The 18,820-nt window shown below is 41.7% G+C and overlaps 1 protein-coding gene across 1 annotated transcript in view; it reads right to left on the bottom strand.

Moving 5' to 3' along the window:
• Window positions 1-7,931: 7,931 nt before the first annotated feature.
• LOC310991339 (phosphatidylinositol 3-kinase regulatory subunit alpha-like) overlaps window positions 7,932-18,820 on the bottom strand; it is a 31,323-nt gene continuing 20,434 nt past the window's right edge. Inside the window, exons 9-17 of the mRNA XM_083979012.1 lie at window positions 18,573-18,675; window positions 17,042-17,140; window positions 15,615-15,795; window positions 14,520-14,645; window positions 12,180-12,322; window positions 11,048-11,224; window positions 10,802-10,876; window positions 9,781-9,951; window positions 7,932-8,760 (exon numbers count right to left, since the gene is read on the bottom strand). Coding sequence (XP_083835138.1) covers window positions 8,571-8,760; window positions 9,781-9,951; window positions 10,802-10,876; window positions 11,048-11,224; window positions 12,180-12,322; window positions 14,520-14,645; window positions 15,615-15,795; window positions 17,042-17,140; window positions 18,573-18,675 — 1,265 coding nt within the window. The 3' untranslated portion in view covers window positions 7,932-8,570. The remainder of the gene's footprint in view (window positions 8,761-9,780; window positions 9,952-10,801; window positions 10,877-11,047; window positions 11,225-12,179; window positions 12,323-14,519; window positions 14,646-15,614; window positions 15,796-17,041; window positions 17,141-18,572; window positions 18,676-18,820) is intronic.

Raw genomic sequence — 18,820 nt, 5'->3', positions numbered from 1 at the left:
GATGTATGGCTCCCCAGGTTTCGACTTCATGGTTGGGAACAGCAATGACAACTTGCTTGATCCTTACACTGGGGGTGCACTGATGACAGGAGGTGAAGGAAAAGACACTTACATAATCAAACGTGGATATGGAGAGAAAATAGGAATTGCTAACTTCGCTAAAGATCAGAAGATTGATTCTATGTTTGTTGACATGGATTTCATAGATGGCGGCCAAGTCGCACTGGACTCAACAGGACAACATCTGTTTGTGAAAATCACAACGAAAGGGGAAGAATTACAGTTCACTCTGCTCAAATACACGGAAGGTTCCCAGCACCAGCACCTGGAATTTCAGAGCTCTGATGGAGTGAAATTTAAACTTAAGTCACTGAGCACAACTGATGACCCTCTATTTGTGATTGAAGCTTTCAAAGTGACTCTGAAACAGTCACAGGTTGACTGTCATTTAGACCTGAGCTCTCACAGAAATCTGTCAAAGGTCCATACAGTGCAAGGCTGCCCCTTCCAGTCCAACAGTATCATAGGTAATGATCATGGCAGTACTATAACTGGTGGATGGGAGGATGATGTGTTGGAAGGAGGCCAAGGAGATGACACACTAATTGGAGGAAATGGATCTGATCTCCTGATTGGTGGACTAGGAGACGACACTTTTTATGGTGAGGATGGAAATGACACAATGATAGGAGACTCTGGCAGTGACATCTTCTTCCCTGGACCAGGGGCAGATCTCATGGATGGAGGTCCTGGAAGAGACAGTGTTCTGTACCGAGGTGATCACGAGAGGAGGAAAGGTGTTTACGTCAACCTGTTGACCGGACAAGGTCGCAATGCTGATGCTGAGGGGGACGTGTTGAAGGACGTGGAGAATGTCATCGGCACCATCTATTCAGACATCCTGGTGTCTGGTTACAAAGGTTCACTTCTCAAAGGCTCAGACGGCAACGACATCTTGGTGTCCACAGGTAGTGATTACCTGGTCGGGGACGATGGAAACGACATTTATATGCTGGCTTTCCACCACGGCTCCGTCACTATTAACAATTGTGCAAAGGACAATGCCACAGATGTCTTATACTTGAACTCAAAGTCATCAATATCATGTAAAAGGTGCCAAGTTTTATCAGACAAAGTTCTCCTGACTTTCTTGGGACCCAACGTTAACACTATTCACATTACCCTGGAAGGCTGGATCAATGATGACAGTAAATGTGGTCATCTGGAACTGGTTTTCCAAGACAAGACGCTGTCAGTGGACAGGCTGTTACAGGGGTCATCCTGCCAAATGAGCATTTGCGAGTGATTCTTCAACTATTGTAGAATTTGTGTCCCTGGCAGATATAACAAAAACTAAAACACATTTCTTGTATTTTATTTTTGGCACACTTACCTTGCCTAAAAAATCATAGGGACAAGACAGAAACAATTAAGTTGTATGTACAAGGAAGTGCTTATGAAAAAAGCTGTCAAAATAGCAAACGATCCCTCTCATCCACTCAATAGGGAATTTGAACTTCTTCCCTCTGGTAAATGTTACAAAGTGCCAAGGGCAAATCGTAATATTTTAAAATTTCCTTTATTCCTAATGCAATTGGGGCACTGAACACCACATGTCCTGTTGATGTGTTGTAATGTAACTGCCACTGTCGTCCTGCTTTTTGCCCTGAGGATGTCTGTGTGTAAGTGTTGTTGTTGTTGTTGTTGTTGTTGTCCTGCTTGTTGTTTTTATGAGACCAAAAACAAATTTCCACACCGTGGACAATAAATGAAACTAACTAACATGACATTAAGAGGAATTCTGAAAAATGTAATTATAGATCACTTATTAATTTTACTATATAAACCGTAGATTTGTATGGTTTTTACTATATTCTCTTTGTCCCTGGTCCAGATTTGTGACAATCCCTCTTAATATTGAATTAAATTGTGATCTAATAGTAACTTTATAGACAAGTGGTACATAAATTCCTATTTTAATGAAATGTATCATATGTTGTAAGATACAGTGTTTTATGTATTTGATAAAAAGAACACCTGTTCCTTGGGGTCTCAGTCATTTCCACCACACGCCACAAAATGTAACTTCAGGGATGTTTTTTAAAGGTTAAGTATACTTGTAATTACTCTAACAGTCATTGTTAGGAGAGCACATGGCTGGAGAGCAGAGTTGGCTCCCTGGAAGGAACTGAAAGTAGAGAAAATCAAGGTTTAATGTTTTCAAAACAAAGAGTATATTAATTGGTCGTAATTTCCAAACAGCTCATATTTCCTTTGAATGTACGAATAACGTAAAAAATAATATCTGATATTGTGTATTTTGTGTACATTTAATGGTGGTGGTGGGGGGGGGCTTCGTCCTGACTAAGATCTATGTGATCGAAATGTTGATCTTTCAGCCTACAATAAACATTTGAGGATCTACAACAGTGTGTGGACTTCACCCTTTTTCAAAAAACCTAAAGTGACCTGCCTGACCCCCAACCAACGACAAGCTCAGGGCTGTAAACAAATGAAATACAGCCCCCTAGTGTTTTAGAGGTACAATGTCATAAATGAAACATGGCTCCTACAGTTTGTATATTAATAACTGCATGTATTTTGCTGCTGCCATAAAGATTTGTTGTTGTTGACGTGAGAGCAAACGTTTGCAAGCATGAGACTTTAGGCACTGCTACCTTATGGAATAACACGCAGCCAGCAACACTTTTTGTCATAACAGGATTACGTAGCTAATTTGCTATGGATGTCTTATATCGTGGCACATTCACACACTTTATCACAAGTCATACTAGTCGCTCCACAAAGCACACAACACACTGCATTATCACTGAGAGTAACTACCGCAAACATCAGTCGCGCCACCATCTTCTATAATACATTACAGTAAACTCAAAACTTTTCAGTCCAGTGTATGTTTAAAAAAAAAAAAAAAAAGTTCTACTCACTTACTCATCCTACTTACAACAGCAGAGAAGTGACAGCTGTGTCTGCCGCCCTCAGTCTGATTTCCGCCTTCAGTTCTCCAACGACGAAAAAAAAGACACCAATTTAAATGTTTATTTGTCTTCTCCGCTTGTCATTTTCTTCTTTTGATTGTTTAACTTCTGCTAAATGACCAGCCTTGTTTATTTTCTGTGCAGTAACGTTAGCTACACAATCCACATCTGAACCGTCACTTTTTGGCACTTTTTCTGGTTGTCAGCAGCATTGTTCCTACCTGTTGCTAGGAGACTCACTGCTCCTCCTCCCTCCACGTGAGGTAAAGCGCATCATTTCCTGTGCAAAGCACGGGAATGTCAACGTTAAATTCAAAACATTGAATACTGAAAATCGGTTTAATGAGTGTTGTTACTCATCTAGTGACGACTTAAAGGGATATTCCGGCGTAAATTTGAAGGTATTCAGAAAAGTAAATTGAATTTGAGCCCACTGTGGGTCTTAACATAGTGTAATAACTCATCTATCAGACGATGTAGCCCAAACTTTGTGAAATTCTATTTGAGTAAATGCGGGGTGAAAGTGGGGTAGTTTTTTTCCGCATTGGATAATGCAGGAGCATTATGCATCACGTTGCTCACGATTCATCAGCCAATGTTATTGGATCCTAGCCTGGTTGGCACGACTTTCCAATGTTGATACTCAGCATTGAGTCTGGCCAAGACGTTAAGAGAATCCATTTCTCAAAGCGCATCCTTCAAACCTGGTTTACCCGCCCCCCTCAAATGCCTCAGTCTGCTATTGGTCGAAGCCAGAATAGGCGGTGTCGAAGCTTAAACCAATTACAATGAGGTTCCGGTCGCTGCTCCAAAGACGGTTTGGCTGCTCTACTGCGTCACTTACTTGAACACGCCTCTACCCAGAGCCGTTGGAGAGGCTCGACGTTGATTGGCTCTCGAAAAAGAGGGTGGAGTTCCCGAAAATTCGGGAGACAGAAATCCAGTTGCATGCACGGTTGGCCAGACTAGTTGAAGTCAGCAGCGCTTTTGCGAGGCGTGACGTCACTAGTGTGGGCGCGACCAGGCTAATTGGATCCGTCATCCGTCAATCAAACGTATGAGAATTTCAAAAGGTACAACGGAGGAGACTCGTCCACCACCACCGACACAAACTCTCCTCTGCCTCTACTCCACTCTCCTCCTCCGGATCCCTGCGTTCCATTAGCCTCGCTAGCTAAGTTAGGAAGCTATAATGTAGCAAGCCTACTAGCTAACAGTTAGCTAAACACACTCGCGCACACACGCAGCGAGCTTGGTCCCGCCCCAAACATTGAATATCCTGCCAGCTCGATAACGACCAATCAAATTAGTTTTTCTTACTTGGGTAAACTTGTGCGGCAACTCATGGAAAACTCGTGGAAGGAGGCGCAACAAACAGGACAAACGGGCACTGCGGTCCAGCCAGCATACAACTAGAAACAGTTGGTCAAGCCAGCCCACACGTCTTTTTGCGGTGCGCGCATACGGTAATAGCGACAAACGCCTCATTTCAAAGTAAAAGCAATCTTCCACAAAGTCCCGAGGACGTTACAAATACTCACGTCAATCTGACATAGTCTTTCAAAATAAAAGCCCTTTGTAGCCATGGTTACAGGTAGTTAGTCTGCTGGTGTGGAAACGATCTGAGTCCCGCAGCTCAAGGATGAAAATGTGTGATTATATTACTCCATATTATGCAGGCAAAGTTCCTATACCTTATCTATCAGCTTATAAAAGTTATTATCGAGTGTTCCCAGGGAAATGAACGGAGTTGGGCGTTTCTAACTTTAGATATTTGCGGGAGAAAATCACATAAACAAGCGCGAGATTAGACGTGACGTCACACGAATTCAGGATGACGTTTGTTGCCGGAAGAGACTGTCTGTAAGATTACCCCCAGTTTAATTTATACTGGAAAAATATTTTGTTTGGCTACACTGAAATGATAATACACTAAACTCACAGTTGATTAATTTCTTAATTATTTTTTATCAAAATTTTACATGATACACAAATCTAAATTTTCTGGTAAAAAGCCAAACTTCCTGGAACTGTCCACATAGCTTGGTCAATACATCTCCTCCCTCTGTGATTGTGAAAATAAAAAAGCTGTTAAAACGAAAGATCTCTGTAAGCTTTACAAAATATTTATTGAAGTTTTTCTTTTTCCTGTTTTGCTGTCAACCTCTGGCGTGTATATGATTGTCTGTTCTAAGTTTATTCAATCCTGTGTATACTCTTGTTGTCAATAAAGACATAAAAAAAAAAAAAATCACAGAATGGACAACACGGCTGAGTTTATGGGGTTTGAGAACAACGACTGGTTTCAATTCAATGGCCGTCCCTATCAGTAGTGATGGAGAGATGAAGCTTCATGAAGCACTGAAGCTTTTCATCAAATTGGTTCACTCAAGGGCAAAAAGCTTCTTGGGGCTTCAGTTGCTCTACTAGGCCATCTACTGGCCAAAAAGAATTCAACAGGAAAAATTATTACAATGATATTAGTGGTCTGTACTGGACATTTTACTGGTTTAAAAAGGCGATTTGTGCTCATAAAGAGTCATAAGGGTAGGTGGGAATGGGGGGGTGAGGACAATGAATACGCTTGTGTTAACGTGGGTTGTTGTGGGGCAGTGAATGTGCTTGTTGAACTTGTGGAATCATTTTTATTATTTTTTTATAGAGATAATACTCTTCAAACACAAACCACTGTTGCAATCGATGCAGAAATACCACAATAAAGATGCAGGGGAACCTCCGTTGCGTTTCACTGTCCCTTCCATTTCGAATTACGCACCAAATTGTGAAAGCTGTAGGTTCAGGAACGGTGCATTGGACCATGGGTTAAATTTATGCTGAAATGTATGGCAAGCCATTTTAACATGTAAAAGCCAGACTGGATGTGTGTTGCAGATATCTGTAATTCAGTTTTTCCTCGTCAAAAAGAACATTTCCGAACATTTTCAGATATCTGTAATTAAGTTTTGACTAGGCGAAATTACGTTGTAGATCTGTAACTGGAATTAGGAATAGTTGTAATTCAGTTACAGATATCCGTAATTCACATAGTGGATATCTGCAATGACAAACCCCATACACATGAATGGTAAAAGTGACGTCATTTGTCCTAGGAAGAAAGTAGTTGTGTATATTTGAAATGACAAAGTGGATAGGAAGAATGTAGTTGTGTATATCTGAAATGTTCTTTTTGACTATAGGCAAAACTGAATTACAGATATCTTGAATAAAAATCCAACTATTCAAAATGTAGTTGCGACTAGTCAGAAAGACGTTGTTGATATCTACAATGTTAATTCCGGACAGTCACACTTAGGCTAGCTTTTACATGTTAAATCCGTTTGCCATAGGAATATCCCTTTAACAGACATGTAAAAGTTAGGCGCTACAGCTTCAAAATGATGAACTCAAATGCACACAGATGTGTACAATCACACAGTTTGATCAGTTCTGTGGGTAACTGTGAACAAAGCAGACAGGAAGTTTGGGTATTTCAGTATAAAGGCCTTCGAGATAGTCAGACCAACTGTTTTATTTATCGGTTCCTAAACAATTAACTCATCATGACTTCTTATCTTCTAATGTTACAGGGTTTTGTAGGTTTTCATTTGAAGTGTTTCGTTGCTCCTCCCACACATAATCTACAGATGTTACAGACAACACTCACACTCACAGAAAGAAAGAAAGAAAGAAAGAAAGAAGAAGAAAAAAAAGGAGGAAAAAAAAATCAACATCAAAGCTTGAAAAATTCCGGACATTTCCAGACATGTTGTTGAAATATGTGCTGTGAGGACCAGGTGGTTGCCACGACTACAGGCTCGTAGTCTGTCAGTTTCCTCTCTTGTACCTGGTGCCTCTTTTGAAGAAGTCGTATTTATTCACAAAAGGAGAAAAAATAAAATAATAATAATAATAATCCGTAATGACGAAAATGTTGCGATTCAGCGGAGCGCTGCGACGTTAAATCCACTCGTGTTCGGAAGCAAAAATGAGATCCGGTTTCTCACAGTCTTGATCCAGCACAAAGTGGATCTCCGAGTATCCAGGACCAGGACTCGGGGCCGACGGGGTTTTTTTTTTCTGTCTTTTCTTTTGAAATGATAGAATAAAGGATTCAGTCTGACCATTCTTCCAAATAAAAAAAAAAAGAAGAAACCAGCCGTCCAATGTCCAAATGAAACCTGAACAACCAGGAACCTGGAAAACACTGATGGTTGAGAGGGGTGGGGGGGGGGGGGGGGGTTGGGGGTTATTTTGGGGGTCGGGGGGTAGGGGAAGGGGGGTGGGGGCTTTGGATGCAGGTTTGTTTTTTTCTCCTGATATGAAATGCGGATCAGCTGCTGATTCGCCCTCATTTTAAACCTCGTTCAGAGTCACTCACAGTGTTTGCAAGAAGTCTCTCTCTGGATTGTCCGCCATTTTGCATCTGACATCATCATCATCACCATCATAATCACCACCACCACCATCATCATCATCAGTCCACAAAACCAGACCGTGCGGTTGTTGGTTCTGGTTGCAGCACCAGCAGTTCAGTTCTGGATTAAAGGAGCAGTCTGTCGTCACTTTAAATCAGATCTCAGTCCAGTACAGTCCAGATCAGCGTCGACCTCCGAGTTCAGTACCTTGTTTATCCGCAGTCAGTCAACTGACATATCAAAGCATCAGACTCTGGTTTAGCTCGAAGACGCCTTCTTATTAAAGGGACATTGTGTAACTTCTTCTGTTATCTATTCACGTAAAAAGTCTGTTTTTCATGAACCAGTAATCCCCCCCATCAACAAAGTGAAGTGTTTCTTTCAGCTCTGAATGAGCCGTTCATATCGTTCATATCTACATGGAGACGGTAAGCTCGGTGCTGCTGCCATGTGGTGTCGCCATGTTTTTTACGTTCAGTGGCAGCGTGACGGTAGGAAACCACGGAAACTCAGCGGAGACACCGGAGCTGTCGGCTCAGTCACCGCGGTAACGCAGTGAGGAGGAATGGAGCGTTACACTGATGCTGCATTCACCTGCAGTCGGGCAGACGGCCGTCGCTAACAAACCAGATGTCAAAGCCCGCCCGTTATGCCCGCCCAACGACTCTCTAAACAGATGGAGCGCTGTGATTGGTCAACACAAACGGTGTTGGAGACTCAAAAAGTTCCTATGGCTCGTTTCTGGACCCACCTACGGAGCAAAGAGATCTGCTGCCGCTAGGGTGCAGCTAGATTTCTAGGCTAATATTTTGCATGTTTTGTGAATTGATAAATGCATGTACGTAAATAAAAGTGAACTTGAGCTTAAAATCAAAGTTTGTGTTTGTTCCCGTGTGTCCCGAAGCGTCGCCTTGACCTCTGACAAGTTTATACTTTCTATAAATGTAGTTTTTTTTGACCTGAGTCTCTGCAGGACTGATTGAATGTTCAGACTGAAATGTGTCGGTGTGTGGTCAGGTACTGGTCTGGTCTGGTCTGGTACTGGTCTGGTCTGGTCGGGGTTTGGGGGTGTAAACGAGGTCTGGCTGCTGGTCTGTGATGATGGTGTTGGTGTAGGCGGGGGGGGCGGGGGGCCGGGGGCCGCGGGGCCGGGGGGTCACCGGCGCTGCTGGCTGTAGAAGGGGAAGGCCAGCGTGACGTTGAGCGAGTCGTTGTGCTGCACCAGCGAGGTGTGCTGGTAGTGCAGCACCAGCTCCTTCAGCGATCCGTACAGGTTGTACGGCTCCGCAAAACCGTAACCGGTGCTGGTCTTGTTGATGACGCAGTGTTTCACCTCGCCGTCCACCCTGAAGGACGACAAGAAGAAGAAGAAGAAGAGACAGAGTGAGGCGGAGAACACAGACGCTGGACTGAGCTCTACTGTCCCCAAAGGTGGGGACACACGACACCTGACACGACATGGGACACACTACACGATTTAGACTGATGTTGCCGATTAGAAAAGACGACTGGGGATCACACATTTAAAAGGATAGTTCAACATTTTGGCCCAATTGGTTCATTGCCATAATCCCTATAGTCATAGCAGTAGGTTCGTTACCTGTAATTATCGGTGCAAGCTATTTTTGGAATGGTGGAGCAGAGCCGTGAGCTGCTCAGAGCTACGCTACAGAGGCTCATTATGGGATTTCTTGGTTTTCCTCATCAAACTCATCAAATACACAATCCAACAACTCCACAACGCAAAATACAGAGACTGCTTGATGAAAAACTGTCCCTGAAGTCAACGCTCATCAGTGGTTTTGCATGAATTTCCCTCTAAAACAACTCTGTGTGGTAACGTTGTGTTATTATCTCATAGCGTGGTGAATGTGCAGCTCACAACTTGTCCACCAGAGCGTTGTGGAGTTGTTGGATTGTGTAATTGATGAGTTTGATGAGGGAAACCAAGAAATCCCATAATGAGCCTCCGTAGCGTAGCTCTGAGCAGCTCATGGCTCTGCTCCGCCGTTCTAAAAATAGCTTGCACCGACAATTAAAGGTAACAAACCTACTGCTATGACTATGGGGATTATGGTGATGGGCCAATCTGCCAAAATGTTGAACTATCTCTTTAAAAAAAATTAACCGGACAGGAGAACATCTGTGCAGCCGTAAACAAACTTGTAACGAGATCTGAGATAAAGACTCGCGTCTAAGTGGAAACAAAGTACAGCAGTTTAACGTGATGACAGACAGAAGGTACAAACAGGTGAGCAGCAGGTAAACAGACACTTGAATGAATTAATTTATTTCGAACATGTATTTAAAAAGTATGTATCTATTAGTACATACAAAAGGAAAAATAAAGAGAAATTAAAACTTACACCACAGAGCAGGCGTAGCAGCCCGGCTTGCTGCTGTCTCGGACCAGGAAGGTGCCGTCTCTCTTCCCTCGCAGCATCGACTCGGCCTGACCGCGGTTGATGTTTCCCAGACGCCACAGTCGCTCGTCGTGGTGAGGAAGGTCCTCCTCATCCTCCACCATACTGTACTCACTGAGGAAGCAGAGGGAGTGGAGTTAGCGTGGGACCACAGATACATAAGGTCTCATGTTGTCGGATTTAAAGGTTTAAGCTGAGACACTACAGGTAAATAGGGTAAAAATGTAATATCTAATTAAATATGCGCTAATTTGCATATATTTCCAGAACAGAAATCTGAACAATGGATAAAGCTACTTTCAAAATTCTTGTTTTATTTTGTTGACATATTAGAGTCAGAAGTTTTTACAGAGGAGGATTGTGGATATCTCTTTTTATCACTCTGTAAATGAGAAAATACTGTCACCAGCCCTAAGAAAAAAAAAATGTCTCCATGTTTTTAGTAATAAAATGTTGTATAAATGAGGCTGTGAATGATATATCAACAATCCCCTTAGTTAAAACCTTCAGAATATAGAAAGGGATCAAAGTGGAAGGTTTGGTGTCTGTTAGTGCTGCTGAAGTGGAGATTTCTAGCTCAGAGTCTGAGTCTGAAAAACTCTTTCTGAGAAAACGGCCTTTAAAGACTTGGACTGTAAAATTACATAGATTGTTATTGTCAATCGTACTTTTACGATTTGTTGCTGATACAAAGAGCCTACATCATTGTTCAGGAGAGAGAGAGCTTTACAATGACACCTGACATGACATGGGACAGAATTACTTTTGGTGAATTTAGGAGAAATCTACCAAGGAAATGAAATAAATGAAAATAAATAAAAACTGTAATATGGATTTTCTACCATTTCTTTGCACTATTCTGAAAGAAGGAGGAAGCAAAATAGCTAAAAAATCTCAAATGTTTTTGCCTGTAGTGTCTCGCTCTAAAATAATCTGAAACTATAACATAACAACAACAACTTACTCCTCCGTGGTTTCGTTCTTCAGACCGAGCCACTCGTTCAGTTTCCTCTGACGGACGCCTTTCTGGGTCAACCACCTGAAACACACACACAAACAAAAACACACACAACAGACGTCAGGACTGTGTGTTTAGATGTGATCCGTGTGTGTGTGTGTGTGTGTGTGTGTGTGTGTGTGTGTGTGTGTGTGTGTGTGTGTGTGTGTGTGTGTGTGTGTGTGTGTGTGTGTGTGTGTGTGTGAGGCCTACATGAGGTACTGGTCCCTGGTCTTGCGGAGCTGGATGAGATCCGGTTTGATGCTGTTCATCTTCTTGTCGATCTCCCTGTAGTCGGCCGCCTGCTTCTTCAGGTCGACCTCCAGGTGGCGTTTACTGTCCACGATCTCACTGATCCGAGACTTCAGCTTGTCGTAGTTCTCCATGATCCTGGAGGGGGAGAGGGGGAGGGAGGGAGGGAGGGAGAGAGGGAGAGATGGAGGGAGAGGTTAGCTCTGGTGTCTGGAGAGAGAGAGAGGAGGACAGGTGAACAAGGAAGACGTAAAGAAGAAAGAACCTAAGAAACATAAAAGGAGGAAAGGGAGAGAGAGAAAGAAAGAAAGAAAGAAAGAAAGAAAGAAAGAAAGAAGAGCACAAGAAGGTACTAGGAAGAAAGAATGAAAGAAAGAAAGAACAAACTCAAAATCAGGAAGAAAGAAAGAAGAAAAGGAGGTAGAAGAAAGAAAGAAAGAACAAAAAAAAAAGAAAGAAAGAAAGAAAGAAAGAAAGAAAGAAAGAAAGAAAGAAAGAAAGAACTAAAAATCAGAAAGAAAGAACTAAAAAACAGGAAAAAAGAAAGAAAGAAAGAACTAAAAAACAGGAAAGAAAGAAAGAAATAACTAAAAATCAGAACGAAAGAACTAAAAAACAGGAAACAAGAAAGAAAGAAAGAACTAAAAAACAGGAAAGAAAGAAAGAAAGAAAGAAAGAACTAAAAATCAGAAAGAAAGAACTTAAAAACAGGAAAGAAAGAAAGAAAGAAAGAAAGAAAGAACTAAAAATCAGAAAGAAAGAACTAAAAAACAGGAAAAAAGAAAGAAAGAAAGAACTAAAAATCAGAAAGAAAGAACTAAAAAACAGGAAAAAAGAAAGAAAGAACTAAAAAACAGGAAAGAAAGAAAGAAAGAAAGAAAGAAAGAACTCAAAATCAGGGAGAAAGAAAGAAAAAAAGAAAGAAAGAGAGACCTGTGACTGGCAACTGAACAAACCTTCAGCTTCAGACTCAAGTTCACCTGCAGGTCGTTTCCTTCTTGTTGCCATGGCAGCAACCCCCCCCCCCCCCATTCACCTGTGTGTGTGTGTGTGGTGTAAAAAGGCGAGCGTTGCCGTGGAGACAGCCTCCTACCTCTGGATCTCCTTGTCGTTGCCCTCGCGGCGGAACTTCTCGATGTACTCTTTACTGAAGCGCTCCTGGGTCTGACACTGCTCCTCGAAGATCTTGATGGTCTCGTTGAACGCCTCGATGGCCGTCCGCTTCATCTGGATCTCCTATTGGCCGGACAGAGAGAGAGAGAGTGTCATGTGTCTCCACCGGAAGCTCCCAGTGTCTCAGTTCACTGCTTTGCCTGTGTCTGTGCAAATCTCGCGTGATTTGCATTAGCAGGCTGTATACAGGAACCTTGAAGTTAATTCTAAAACCTTTTAAAGACTTTTTCAAGACCTTCTCAATATTTTTCAATACCTCACTGCCACTTCAAGCTGTAACCATTTACATCAGTGACACTTTTAAGTCAACAGTTTTAGTTTGTGATAAAGACTAGAATTCAAAATAGATTAGGATAATAAATCAAAGGCAAAGTTTATAAAAAAAAAACTAAAAAAAGCATTGCTCCACTCAACAATCACAACAACAATCTTATTTTCTTTTTTATGTACCGGTTCATCTTTGTTTTTTTTATAAAATGAATAAATTCACACACTTTTACAATGTTTTTTAGGACTCAAACTCTTGGACAGCTAATTTAAAAAAAAATACCTTAAAAATTTAAGAGTTTATAAAGTCGTGAAAAGACTTTTTAAGGGTCTTAATTTTCCCAAAATTGATTTATCACCTTTTAATACTTTTCAAGACCCCGCGGATACCCTGATTAGCCATGTTTCCATCCAAAGTGATTCGAGTTACTGGGAAATGCGCATTAAAAGAAATTCGAATCGTGTGTGTTTCCATCTACGGACTTGGCACCCGTTCGTTCGTTTTTACTGAGGAGGAACTATGAAGAAGGGCAGTAACATCACTATGAAGGTGTGTGGGGGCTTTTATTTTGCCGTGGCGGTGCGCAACAATTAATTACATGTAGTGAAACCTTGATGTTGTCTTGTGAGTGAACTGCAAACACGGGAGCAGACGGGGTGAAAGTGCGCTACGTCACACTTGATTCGAATCATCAACCAAAACCCGGCCATAGCGAGCGTACTGTATTTCAGTTTGTGCGAATCAGGGGATTTTAATTCGAATCACGGCGTTTCCATCATCATTTTCCGATGCGATACATCTCGATGCATCTAAACAGCTGATGGAAACGCACCTAGTGACGCCCAGTTCACGGCTCCGCAAATCGCGCGAGATTCCGGCAGAGCAACACTGGGAGCTTCCACTACAAACAAGCTTAACATATAGACTTATTTAATTTTTTTCGGAACAATTTCTCATGTCGGGGCTTCAATACAAGACGGACATTACAGACAAGCACTGTGGGGGTATTTGGATGTTTTTTGGCGTGTCTTTTTGTTACGAAGAAAAGTGGTATCCATTCACAACCGTCATATGGACATGCACTGCTGCACGGAGACCCCCTGTAACTCAGAGAAGCCACGGAGGACTCTGAGGCCCCGTCCAGACGAACCCGTTTTTTTCGAATCCGGATAAATACTTTATCGGATTGGCCTCGCGTCCACACGGATCCGGCGTTTTCAGGGGGTGAAAACGGTATTTTTTGAAAACGGGTCCCAGAGTGGGAAAATTTGAAAACGCCGCCCCAGCGTATCCGTCTGGACGGCCAATACGGACTTTTTCAGAAACGATGATGTAATGCCCCCCGCCGCTCTACCTGTAACCTGAGACACACACACACACACTCACACACACACACACACACACACACCGCTGCAGCAGCTGCTGCACACTGACAGTCTATGCACGTAACGTAACAACAACAACGGCCGACTAACGTCGCGTCGCTCAGACGCTGCGGCTGAATCGCGCCTGTTTAATCATCACTGATCGTAATATTTACTCTGACACGACTCCCTGTCAACATTTAATCCCATGTTTGAGTTTGAATACAGCGGGGGACTTCTTCTTCTATTGAATTACAGCGGGGACTTCCCGTCTTCTTCAGCTGTTTTACGTGTTTATGTGTGGCAGGCAGCGCTGCAGCGACACACACACTCCACACACACGCCTGCAGTATGTAGGTACTACAGCGTTTTGGGTCGTTTTCACTGGATCAGTGTGGACGCAGATATTTCTGAAAACGATGCCGTGTTTACGGAGATTTTTTTCAAAACGATTAAGAAAAAGATCGGATTCAGTGAAGCCGCGTTTTCGTGTGGATGGGGCCTGAAACTTCTCCCAGCCCTTATTAGTCCACATGAGGGTGAGTAGTAGATAATGAGGGAAATTTGAATTTTGGGTGAACTATCCCTTTAATCGGCCCTGTATTGATCGGCCGTGGCCCGCGTGTACCTGTGAGGTTCTGGTGTACTCCTCGTACAGCCGGTCGTACTCTCGGTTCTTCTCCTGGTACTGCAGATGATACTCGTGCAGCTTCTTGCCCACGGCCTCGATGCTGTCCTCCTTCACCACCTGGTCCTGAGCAACAACACAACACAACACAGCAGCACCGGTCAGACCACACAGCTTAAGACAAGTTAAATTTAAGACTTTTTTAAAGCCACTTGAAATGAAATTTAAGACCGACTTCACAATAAACACAAATGCAGAAAAAAAAAAAACACCACATCAATTACATAGGGTTAGGGACAATTTTACCCACTTCCAAGGTAAAGTGACTGCTACATGAACATTGGATTGTGTCTCTTTCCAGCTGTCCTTTCAAAATAAATGCATAAAAAGTCCAGAAAAAAACAAAATAAAACAAAACACTGACTCGGGAGCTGGAGGCGGTGAGAAATTTAGCGTTGACGGCCGCCACCAAAACTTCTCTATGTCGAAATGTTACCAATTATTTTGAGATTTGAGACCAATTACAACCATAAAATCCCACTTACCAAGTGTTAACATTTTTAAGACCTTTGAAAAATTGATTTAAGACATTTTAGTGCCAATTGAGGCCTTGTTTTTAGATTAATGAATTTAATGCCTTTTAAGACTTTTTAAGGATCCGTAAAAACCCTGCACACAGATCAAACAATCAGTTCTGTATATACCAAGAATATGGAATTTATTACATGTACATTTTTTTGATTTATCTTTACAACAATTTAGGAGAGCACTAAAGTATCTCCTGCTAACCAGTCAATACTTTCCACATGGTCTACCTGCCTATCTAAACTGGGATTATTTTATATTTCTTATCATATGTTTATCAAGCTTTTTGTATTGCATTGTACAATGTTAAATCATGTTAAACCATGTTTGTATTCATTATGTATGAACGACTTTTGTACCTCACAAATGTCTGCTCATTAGCTTAGAACTGTAGTCGGAGAATGCCACCCTACAAGCCCCTGGAGGGTTTTTTGGCATTTCCCCTTCACATTGTTTTGGATTTTATATGTTATATCTTTTTTAACTTTGATATGTGAAAAGGCTACAGACCTGCTGGTGCTTGGACACCGGGTAGAGCAGCTTGACGTCCAGTTTGGGGTTGTACTGGGCCAGGGACTCGTGGCGGTAGTGGTTGATCAGCTCCACCACCGAGCTGAAGGTCAGCGGGTCGGAGAAGCCGTACTTCCCCTCGCGGTGGAAGATCTTGATCAGCTTGTTGTTGCCTCCTTTCCTGCAGAGAGACGCGGACGAAACAGACGTTACAGCGGCTGCAGACCGAGCTGCACAGATATTCTACATCAAGGATTGACACAAAGTAGACCACGGACCCCGAATGGACAAAATTTTGAAGCAAACACCAGAAATATTTGTTTTGAGACTGAAGAACGTTACTTTTTTAGTCAATGTACGTTCAAATTAGGGCCAATGGCGTGACTTTTTGGAAATACATGTATTGTAGAGAAATTTCTGGAAAAAAAGTGGTACAATTTTTCCAAAAACGTTTAAAAATGTCTCGAAAAAAGTGGTAAAAATTCCCCAAAAAGGTAAGGATCTAATGTGCCTAATGTAAGTAAAAATTTTTTTTTTTTTAGAAAAAACTGGTAAAATTTCTATAAATAAATAAATATTAATGCTAAGTGGTAAAAAATCAAAAATAAAGGAAAAAATAATTTCTAGAAAAAGTGCTAAAAACTTCTCAAAAAAATATGTTAAAAAAATTCTAGAAAAAGTGGTAACATTTCTAAAACAAATACAATTAATAAATAATAATAATAAAAAGTGGTAAAAAAGAAATTCTCCCATAAAAGTAAAAAAAAAAAAAAAAGAAAGAAAAAATCAGGAAAAACTGGTAAAATTTCAAAAAAAAATTAAAATAAATAATAATAAAAAGTGGCAAAAAAAAAAGTCGTAAAAAAAATTCTAGAGTGGTAAAATGGTAAATGGTAAAAGTTCAAAAATTCTAGAAGAAAGTGGTAAAGTTTCAAGAAAAGGTTTGGGGCTTTGAAGCCCTGTAACCCTCTCAACTGATGCATTAATTGTCTCAGATCTTTGCTTCAGCCTCTCAAATGTGAGGAGGACGAGGATTTCTCTGTTTCTTCGGCGGGACTAATAAAGAGGAAGCCGAGTGAACTGGAATCAGAGCTGGACTCGAACCCGTAGCTGCTCGGGTACGATGTGACGGTCAACATCCATTAACGTTGTTTGGTGGTATTTGATTTGACAGTTGGAATTTGACGAAGCTCAGCATTTTGTCATGATTTTAAATCTAATTTCACAAACTAAACAAACTTTTCCAGCATTCAAATTTGTTCCGGGTGGTTAATTAGACACAAATATAGTTTCACTTTACACAGACTTTAAACTCTTATCAAACTAGACAGCACGATGTTTCAAGGTTTCTTGTCCGTTCACGTGTTTTTACAAAGTAGAAAATGAAACGTGTTTAAAATCTGAAGTGAGACGAGGAGAATGTTCACCTCAGAGTCAGCGTGTAGTCGCCGTGCATCTTCGTGGAGGCGTCTCGGACCAGAAATGTACCGTCGGCCGTGTCCCTCAGCTTCTCGTTCACCTCCTCTCTGTGAACAAACACACACACAACACACAGTCAGTCAGCTCTGACACACAACAGGACCTGAACAGGGATCATTGTAACTCTCTTTTTTTTTTCTTCCTTTTCTGTATTGTGTATACATATACATATGTATCTCAATTTCATACAATGGTGTGTACATAATACATTTATGTACACAAACTTTGTGCAATATTGGACACACATCTGCATGTGCAATCGTGTGCTATGGGATATAATATTAGGGCCTGTCCCAATTCTCCCCCTAGCCCTAAATATTTGCCCTAACCCTATATTTTGCGCGTTCACGTGTAGGGGTAGGGTGTCCCATTACTCGAGGGAGCAAGGGGAAGTGCGATTTTGCCCTTAAAATCAGCCCTCAAAATGTAGTGAGGTCCGATGCGGGCTTAAAACTAAGTGGAAAATGAAATTACCCGTTGTCACGCTCGATCGCCGTTTAGACAAATCTGAAATGCTTGAAGAAACATTACTATTTCTCTCTGTGTGTGTTTTGTGTCGCTATGTGTGGTATTTATTGGGGGAATCACAGTGTTGCATCAGTGGCTGCAGCTGACAGAGACAGCTAACGACAGCAGCAAAGCTAACAGCGGTAGCTAAGCTAGCGGCGGCAGCAAAGCTAACGGCGGTAGCATCAGGACGTCAGCTGTTAAAACCCTCCCGTTGTCGGACACGACATGAAACTACTCCAGTTAGCTCAGTCATGTTGTAACTCAGATATCCGCCGGAGAAAATATTTTTTCCTGAATGAAATAGTAGCACGCTCCACCGGTATAATTGTAAACATGTGACGTATGTTATCACGTTCGCTACGTTCACTACACTAGTGGTGTCCCATTTTCATAGGGAAAGATTTTCAGCCACTTTCCCTCAACAAGGGGAATTTACGGTTGAGGGCACTCAAAACCAAGTGGAAGTTTTAAGGGGGAGAAATGGGACAGGGCCTAATAGTGCAATTTAAGTCGATCCTGCACTTTATTGGGGCATCGTGCAATTAAATTAAATTCAATCTTGCACTTATGCACTCGTCACTTTAGCAAACAGCACTTTAGCACATAGCACTTTAACTAGCACTGTAGCACTTTATAACTTCTCAGTAATCTTTTGGTCCCCTTACCCACTCTTTAAACCGTCTATGGTCAGTTAACTGGTGGTTTATGAATGTCGTTCATATATGTTTTGTGTAAGATGTCAAGGTGTTTTGTTGTCCTAGTCCTGCCTCTTGTACTTTCTACTTTTTGTACTTTTTATCGTCATTGTTTTTTTTATGTCTAACATCAACCTGCCAATGGGACTGGGGATGGAAATGAGCCACTTGGCCACAATCCCACATATTTACATCAATATGTACTGTCCCCATTTAAAAAATCAAAATCAAAAACTGAAATCTGAACCTCCAGTTGTGTGTGTGTGTGTGTTACCTGGAAATGTCTCCCCAGTACCACTCGGCGTCCTGCAGAGCTATACTGTTGTTGAAGCTGCTGGGAGGTGGAGGAGTCGACTTCACTGGTTTAGGAGGCAAAGCTGAGAAGATGAAACCAGAAGAAGATCAATCAATCAATCAATCAATCAATCAATCAATCAATGAGCTCCATGTCTTCTGCTCTTAAGTGTTGATCCATGAGAAGAATAAAACACTCAGAGAAACCAAATCCTGCAAAGTTGTTGT

The sequence above is a fragment of the Trachurus trachurus genome (genome assembly GCF_905171665.1).
Source record: "Trachurus trachurus genome assembly, chromosome: 9".
Classification (NCBI taxonomy): Eukaryota; Metazoa; Chordata; class Actinopteri; order Carangiformes; family Carangidae; genus Trachurus; species Trachurus trachurus.
The sequence above is the reverse complement of the archived record's forward strand: the minus strand, read 5'-3'. Positions and strand labels throughout refer to the sequence as shown.